Source organism: Berghia stephanieae, unplaced genomic scaffold (assembly GCF_034508935.2).
Source record: "Berghia stephanieae isolate SIO BIC M18660-M18661 unplaced genomic scaffold, UCSD_Bste_1.3 scaffold2043, whole genome shotgun sequence".
Taxonomy (NCBI): domain Eukaryota; kingdom Metazoa; phylum Mollusca; class Gastropoda; order Nudibranchia; family Aeolidiidae; genus Berghia; species Berghia stephanieae.
The window spans coordinates 2,942-10,721 of record NW_027623117.1 but is presented as its reverse complement, the minus strand read 5'-3'; the positions used below and the strand labels follow the sequence as shown (position 1 = coordinate 10,721).

The window sequence follows — 7,780 nt, the reverse complement described above, 5'->3', positions numbered from 1 at the left end:
TGATTTGAGTGACATTACTGGATGGAGTTTTTGCATCGCTTGCGGCTGGCAAAAAATTGCAAAAATATCACTGATCTGCTTTGCGGCCGCAAAATCTGCAATTTTTTTTTTTGGGGGGGGGGGGGGGGGGGGGGGGGGGGAAAATTTTGCAAAGAAAATAAAAAATAATTTAATTTTTTTTAAGGCGAAAAAAAAAAAAAGTTTTTTATTCTTTTAATTTGATAGCACGTGTAGAATGTGAAAGATAATTAATCAAGAGTAGTTTCATTTTCTTCTTTTTTACTGGCGCTGATATGACCTTACTTTTTGTTGCAAGCGCTGTGAAACAAATACCTTTCTCTTTCATGAATTAATTATGGGTTTTTAGGAAAATTCATCGCAAATTTTGCAGTTTTTAGCTTGCAAATTTGGGTTTTTTTTTTTTTTTTTTTTAAAACACCATGTAAGACATTAGCAAGTTTGACTTTATCCATTACCCAATGGAAATGGAGCACACTTCGATAATGAACAGAAAAGTTGGAACCATCGAGAAGTGTTGACTTTATACAGATTACACTGAATATCGAAATATCAAATCCGTCCATAAGCTTTAAAAAATTACAACCGTTTATATATTCAATATCAGTATCAGCACGAGAATGAGTATACTTTCCTCCTTGTCTTTGTTAAAGAGAAATAATCGAGAGAATTATTTATACTTTCCCCTCTACGAAGACATAGGCTCGTAGTTGACCTGATGTATTGAATTGACTGCGACTGATGAAGTAGAGGTGTCCACAAGTATGACATTACAATATATGTAAATTTTGTGTTTCAAGGTCATAAACTTTACTTCGAATATTTCACTGGACTCCAACCATGCTCCTGCTCTATGGGCCCAATGGCTTTGAAGGACTACGGTACCCACATAGCATCTCACCATTATTTTGAGTAACCCAGTTTGGATTTGAACCGGTTCTTTAGGTTCAGAGGCCAATCTCTTTGAACACAAGAGAAATATATTATAAATATTTGTTATATTTTATCATTTGGAGGTATTGACAGTTGGCCATGTTCTGATTCTGATTGGAGATCAGCCAGTATTTGAATCATTTCATCATCATTGGCCTCTTCTTTCTCTTCCTCGCTGCTTTCCTCCCTTGGTTCTTCCAGCAATTCATTCACCTGAAATAAGTCGTGAAAAGAAAAGGAAAGGAAACACTTGAGAAAATTTTTTATTAAAATGTAAAAATTTATTATTATTATTTTTATTATTATTTTATTATTTATTATTATTAATTTTATTTTTTTTATTCCTGTCAAAAAAGACTAATTAATTAGGATGATTTTTTTTTTGTTTTTTTTTGTTGTTGTTGCTTTCCTGGCTCTAAATCATGTTTATTCAGAGATAAAAACATGTGAAGTGTTTTTGGTAGGTCCTCTCCTGGAATCCGTAGGTTATTATTCTTCTATAGAGAGGACCAACCAAATTTCTCTGTCGTCGATCTGGAATTAGTCATGTATTTATGATTTTATTGTTGGCTGAGGAAGAGTTTTGAGCCCGAATCGTTCCGTGTTTGGTATTTTGTTCTTTTTGAAGCTGTTGTTATATATTCATTTTTCTTTATTACTTTTTACAGTCCACAGCTTCTAGCAGCTTAAGCATCACAATAGTTAAAGTTAGGGCTATCAGGATTTCTAAGCTTTAGTCACATTCTCTCCCATACTCAAGTGTAAAATGAGTACCTGGCCATTAGCTGCATTGTCACTGAAAAAAATTGTAATATCCCCTAAACAGGCGTCGTGTCCCGTCCTAAATATTATGTGTTGCTGTCAGCTAGGAACCCATTGTAGAGCACTTTAAGCACGTTTAGTGCATACTGAGCTATTTTTATTTAGGCTGCTGATACAAGAAAATGAGAGTTGAGTGAATTGAATTCAATGGCTTTTTCAGATGTTGACAAATAACAACAAAGTGCTTACCGTTAATATCGTAGGATCCTGCAGACATTCAGCAGTAATGTAAGGGTCAGGAATTGTCGTATTGATCTCAGCGTAGACTTTCCCAGAGCCACAGCCACCATCACCACCGTCCACTGCTGGTGTTCCCACAACAACCATCAACACTCTAGAGAATGCATTTCTCACAGCTTCTCGATAGGCGGTCTTTTGACATCTCGATATGACACTGCCTTTGTCTAAAACGAGTAAAAGTTAGAAATCACAATATTATAATAATAATAATAACAATAATAATAATAATAACAATAATTATAACTAATAATAATAATAATAATAATAATAATAATACTAACAATAATAATATGATAATAATTAAATTATGGGATGAGATTAAGCTACATATATATTAGACAATTCAAGAACACAGCCGATATTTCTTACAGTTACAGATATGTGGTCTTGTACTTGTATGACTCTTGTTAATGGACAGTACCGATAAGTGCACATGGCGGTTTTTTGCACACAAAAAAAAACCCCAAATTTTGAAAGCTAAAACTAAAAACAGCAAAATTTGCAAAACTTTGCGATTAATTTTCTTAAAAACCCATAACTAATTCATGAAAGAGAAAGGTGTTTGTTTGTTTTTAAGGGTTTCACGGCGCTTGCAACAAGTGTAAGGTCATATCAGCGCCAGTAAAAAGGAAAAAAATGAGATAGTAAAAAAGAAACTACTCTTGATTATCTTTCGCATTCTACAAAAGCTATCAAATTTTATATTTTTTTTAATTTGTCTTTGTTTTGCCTTTTTTTTTTCTTTTCAAATTCTCGAAAACTTGCAAAAATTTTGCGATTTTTTGCGGCCACAAGCGATGCAAAAAACTGCCATGCCAAGTTACAACTACAGCATCGTTAATGAAAACAAACACGACCTGTTGCTTCCTGACCCGTAGCCAGTGACCCCTCAGCTGTGCCAATTCCATGCGTGGTCAGACCATGCCTTGGAATGACTTTTTAATTCAGAAAAGTGAGTGGAGCAGGCACTTATGTTGGTAACAACAAGATATGAAGTGAATAGAAAAGTGCCAGAAGACAATAGAGAATAAAAATTTTTCGCGGCGGTGGTGGGGTTTGAACCTGCGACCTTATTGGTACGACAACTCCGCCTGGCAGGTGAGAGCGTGGCTCTACCGTGTGAGCTATCCACGAACACATAAATATTCGTTTCAAACTCAAAGTCATTACTAGATCCCTCTCTCACCACTTCTTGAGACCGCCGATTCGTTCGTACACTACCGTCGCGAATAATTTTGACCAGCAGTTAAGCCTAATAGCCAATATTCTCAACACAAACATATAACATAGAAACGATTGAGACATTGAGTATGCTCCGGTGTATGGGGTGAATTTTTAATTCAGAAAAGTGAGTGGAGCAGACACTTATGTTGGTAACAACAAGATATGAAGTGAATAGAAAAGTGCCAGAAGACAATAGAGAATAAAAATTTTTCGCGGCGGTGGTGGGGTTTGAACCTGCGACCTTATTGGTACGACAACTCCGCCTGGCAGGTGAGAGCGTGGCTCTACCGTGTGAGCTATCAAAAAAATTTTATTCTCTATTGTCTTCTGGCACTTTTCTACTCACTTCATATCTTGTTGTTACCAACATAAGTGCCTGCTCCACTCACTTTTCTGAATTAAAAATTCACCCCATACACCGGAGCATACTCAATGTCTCAATCGTTTCTATGTTATATGTTTGTGTTGAGAATATTGGCTATTAGGCTTAACTGCTGGTCAAATATATTCGCGACGGTGGTGTACGAACGAATCGGCGGTCTCAAGAAGTGGGTGAGAGAGGGATCTAGTAATGACTTTGAGTTTGAAACGAATATTTATGTGTTCGTGGATAGCTCACACGGTAGAGCCACGCTCTCACCTGCCAGGCGGAGTTGTCGTACCAATAAGGTCGCAGGTTCAAACCCCACCACCGCCGCGAAAAATTTTTATTCTCTATTGTCTTCTGGCACTTTTCTATTCACTTCATATCTTGTTGTTACCAACATAAGTGCCTGCTCCACTCACTTTTCTGAATTAAAAATTCACCCCATACACCGGAGCACACTCAATGTCTCAATCGTTTCTATGTTATATGTTTGTGTTGAGAATATTGGCTATTAGGCTTAACTGCTGGTCAAAATTATTCGCGACGGTGGTGTACGAACGAATCGGCGGTCTCAAGAAGTGGGTGAGAGAGGGATCTAGTAATGACTTTGAGTTTGAAACGAATATTTATGTGTTCGTGGATAGCTCACACGGTAGAGCCACGCTCTCACCTGCCAGGCGGAGTTGTCGTACACAATAAGGTCGCAGGTTCAAACCCCACCACCGCCGCGAAAAATTTTTATTCTCTATTGTCTTCTGGCACTTTTCTATTCACTTCATATCTTGTTGTTACCAACATAAGTGCCTGCTCCACTCACTTTTCTGAATTAAAAATTCACCCCATACACCGGAGCATACTCAATGTCTCAATCGTTTCTATGTTATATGTTTGTATTGAGAATATTGGCTATTAGGCTTAACTGCTGGTCAAAATTATTCGCGACGGTGGTGTAACGAACGAGAATCGGCGGTCTCAAGAAGTGGGTGAGAGAGGGATCTAGTAATGACTTTGAGTTTGAAACGAATATTTATGTGTTCGTGGATAGCTCACACGGTAGAGCCACGCTCTCACCTGCCAGGCGGAGTTGTCGTACCAATAAGGTCGCAGGTTCAAACCCCACCACCGCCGCGAAAAATTTTTATTCTCTATTGTCTTCTGGCACTTTTCTATTCACTTCATATCTTGTTGTGGCCTTGGAATGACCAACTCCACAACACACAGAAATCGACACACTCTATTCAATGTGTCTGCCCCAGGCACAGGGTCATCTCTTTTCATCTGTGAAATACAACAAAAATTTAGCTTTTATTTCTATATAGCCCAATATCCACTAAACGTGCTCAAAGTGCTTTAAAAGGGGTCTCTGGCCAACAGCAACATTTACCATTTAGGATGGGACATGACGCCTGTTAGGCATTATTACAATTTTTTTCGAACGGAGACAACACTGTTAACGGCCAGGTAATCATTTTACACCAGAGTACGGTGAGAGAATATGAGTAAATAACCTTTTCTAAGGACTCAAATATGCACCCAACAAGGCTCGAACCCAGGACCTTCCGACTCAAAAGCGAGTGTCATACCACTAGACAACAGCCGCACAGGAATGGCTCATGCTGATTTTTTTGGAATGTTTTTTTATTTCTTGTGTTGTTCTTTCTGCTGCTTGTTTTATTGTTTTTAGGGGTTTTACCAGCGTATACAACAAATTTAAATCATATCAGCGCCAGTAAAAAGGAAGAAAATGAGTAAAAAGTTATAGAATTACAATTAAAGCACCCAAGAATAAGTAAGACAAAGGGGAATTTGTTCAAATAAGAAACAGATGTAGATTCCAAGAGCACACTATCAAGGTTCTTAGTTTGAGATCACCTAAATATCTCATCCAGACACAAGCACAGGTCCCCACCAAGAGGAACACACTCAATTGTTTACAAATCATATATATGTAAAAGGAAAATAATACAGTGTATAACAGAGAGATGATTTACAAAGACAAAAATATCATCTCCCAAAACTCACTATCCATTTGACAGTTTCTCTCCCAGCCAGGGTCAGGACAAAATCAAGTAATCTCATTCCAAGACAAATACAGAAAGCAAGTTGGAAAACAGATATAGGGGAATAAAAGACAGTATGTACCACCCCCCCCCCCCCCTGCCCACTATGGGAGGTCGGGAACCCCACCCAGTCTTTCTCCTTGGCTGGCCCAGATTCATGCATACCTTTTCAGATTTCTAAAAAAATTTATACTTCGGAATGTTAAAAGCTTACATCCTTTTAACACTTACAAAAATTTTATAACTTCCTTTTCACAAAAATGAAATTGGAACTAATGAAAACAGTCTTGTGTAAGAAAATTTGTTATTTTTTAACAACTCATCAAAGTGACCCTTTGTTGACACTTGACCTAAATTCTCTAAAAGAAGAAGTAAGACGAATCCAGTTTAGTTTCAAAACTAAAACTCCATTTTAGCCTTGATCCTTATTGGATTGAATTTATGTATTTATTCTATACTATTTTCCTTTACAGATGACTGATTTGACTGTGTGCTCTTGTGGTATGGACACTCGTTTGTGTACCGGACAGTCGTTTGTGTACCGGACACTCGTTTGTGTACCAGACAGTCCAATCGTCGAGATTTTTTGCTACTTTCAAAAATTAGAAAAAAATGTATTAACTCTCTTAGGATTGAGTCAGTTAATGTGCAACATATTCATTATTAGTTCTCCGAAGGACTGGTTACAACATACACACTTTCAAGTAGTTTTTTGGAACCAGAAGAGTGGAAGGTGTGACATGACTTCTCTACCCTATAATGGAGAATGAATGACTTCTCCATTTTTCATCTCAATCGGAGCTCAGAACTTTCCGAGGCTCAGATTGACGATTGTGGTTTTTTTTTTTGTCATTTATGTTAAAGGCCAGGTCCTCATTTTACACCTGAGTACAGTGAGAAAATGTGAGTGAAGGGCTTTTTCCAAGGACTATAAATTATAAATAACTATAAATACACCGCTCAGAGCAGGACTCGAACCCGGAACCTTCCGACCTGGATGTGAGTGCCATACCCACTAGAACACACAGCCGAACAAAATGTGATGCTGGCTGAGAAAACCTGGGAAGATGCGGCAAGCTTCGATTCGAGATATGAGTCAAAACCGAAGATAAAGTGTTTCCCATAGCAACAAATTTTATTCAGAAAAAAATAAATGGGTTTCTAGTAGACATAGAAAGAAAATTTGTAATGGTCTTTCCGGTTTTCTCAGTCAGACACACAAATACTTACCAGCTTGATGCCAATCGACCATCCATCAAACCCCAGATAAAAGTTCGCCAGGTTGAAACACTGGCTTGGGTATAACAGCTCCCTTTCCTTGTTTGAATTCTTTTTACGTTGGGAAAAACTGCACCTAGAAGGGGAGGGGGGGGGGGGAGAATAGTAGATTTATGACATCTAAATGATGATAGCCAATGTCATCAAAACTGTTTTGTAATCATCATCCAGCTCATCAACATCATTTTGTCACTATTGTATTATCAACAGAATTGTCATAAACTATATAAAAATATCCAGGACCTGTTTGATCAACATCACTATTATGGCCTCTTAATCTTCTTTTTATTATTATCATTATCATCATTATTATTATTATTATCATTATTTTTATTTAAAAAACTATTATATTATTATTATTATTATTATTTTATTATTATTATTAATTATTTATTATTATTATATTTATTATCATTATTAATATTATTATTTTAGGTTCTACAAAAAGTCATTGGACAAAAAGATAGGATTGACAAATGAATGATTGAAAAGAATATGGCTGCTCTGTCTCTATGGACGCTTGCCGTGAATGTGTGTGTGTGGTGTGTGTGTGTGTGTGTATGTCTGTGTATGTGTGTGTATGTTTGTGTGTGTGTGTTACTTCGAGTGTGTCAGTCTGTTTCTAATATCCAGTTAGAAATTTGTTTCCATAAATCTCTGTCCAGTTCAAGTGTCCATAGCTTTAGAATGTCATCATGTGTGTTAAGGTTCTGAGGTAATTAGATGTTTCCTTGTGTTGTTGGAATCAGTTCTTCGGTTGTTGTTTCAAAATGTATTTGATATTTTTTGAGATCTTGATTCAATGTTGTTGGAAGTGAAGTTAGTGTACGCCCTCTTG

The 7,780-nt window shown here is 37.0% G+C and overlaps 1 protein-coding gene across 1 annotated transcript; it reads right to left on the bottom strand.

The window, feature by feature from the left end:
* Positions 1 to 1,014: 1,014 nt before the first annotated feature.
* LOC144961294 (uncharacterized) lies at positions 1,015 to 6,986 on the bottom strand. Its single transcript, XM_078894536.1, has 3 exons — positions 6,895 to 6,986; positions 1,963 to 2,177; positions 1,015 to 1,164 (listed from the first exon to the last, which is right to left on the bottom strand). Exons 1-3 carry the CDS (start codon positions 6,914 to 6,916, stop codon positions 1,015 to 1,017), a joined length of 387 nt encoding a protein of 128 aa, XP_078750662.1. The 5' UTR covers positions 6,917 to 6,986.
* Positions 6,987 to 7,780: the final 794 nt, after the last annotated feature.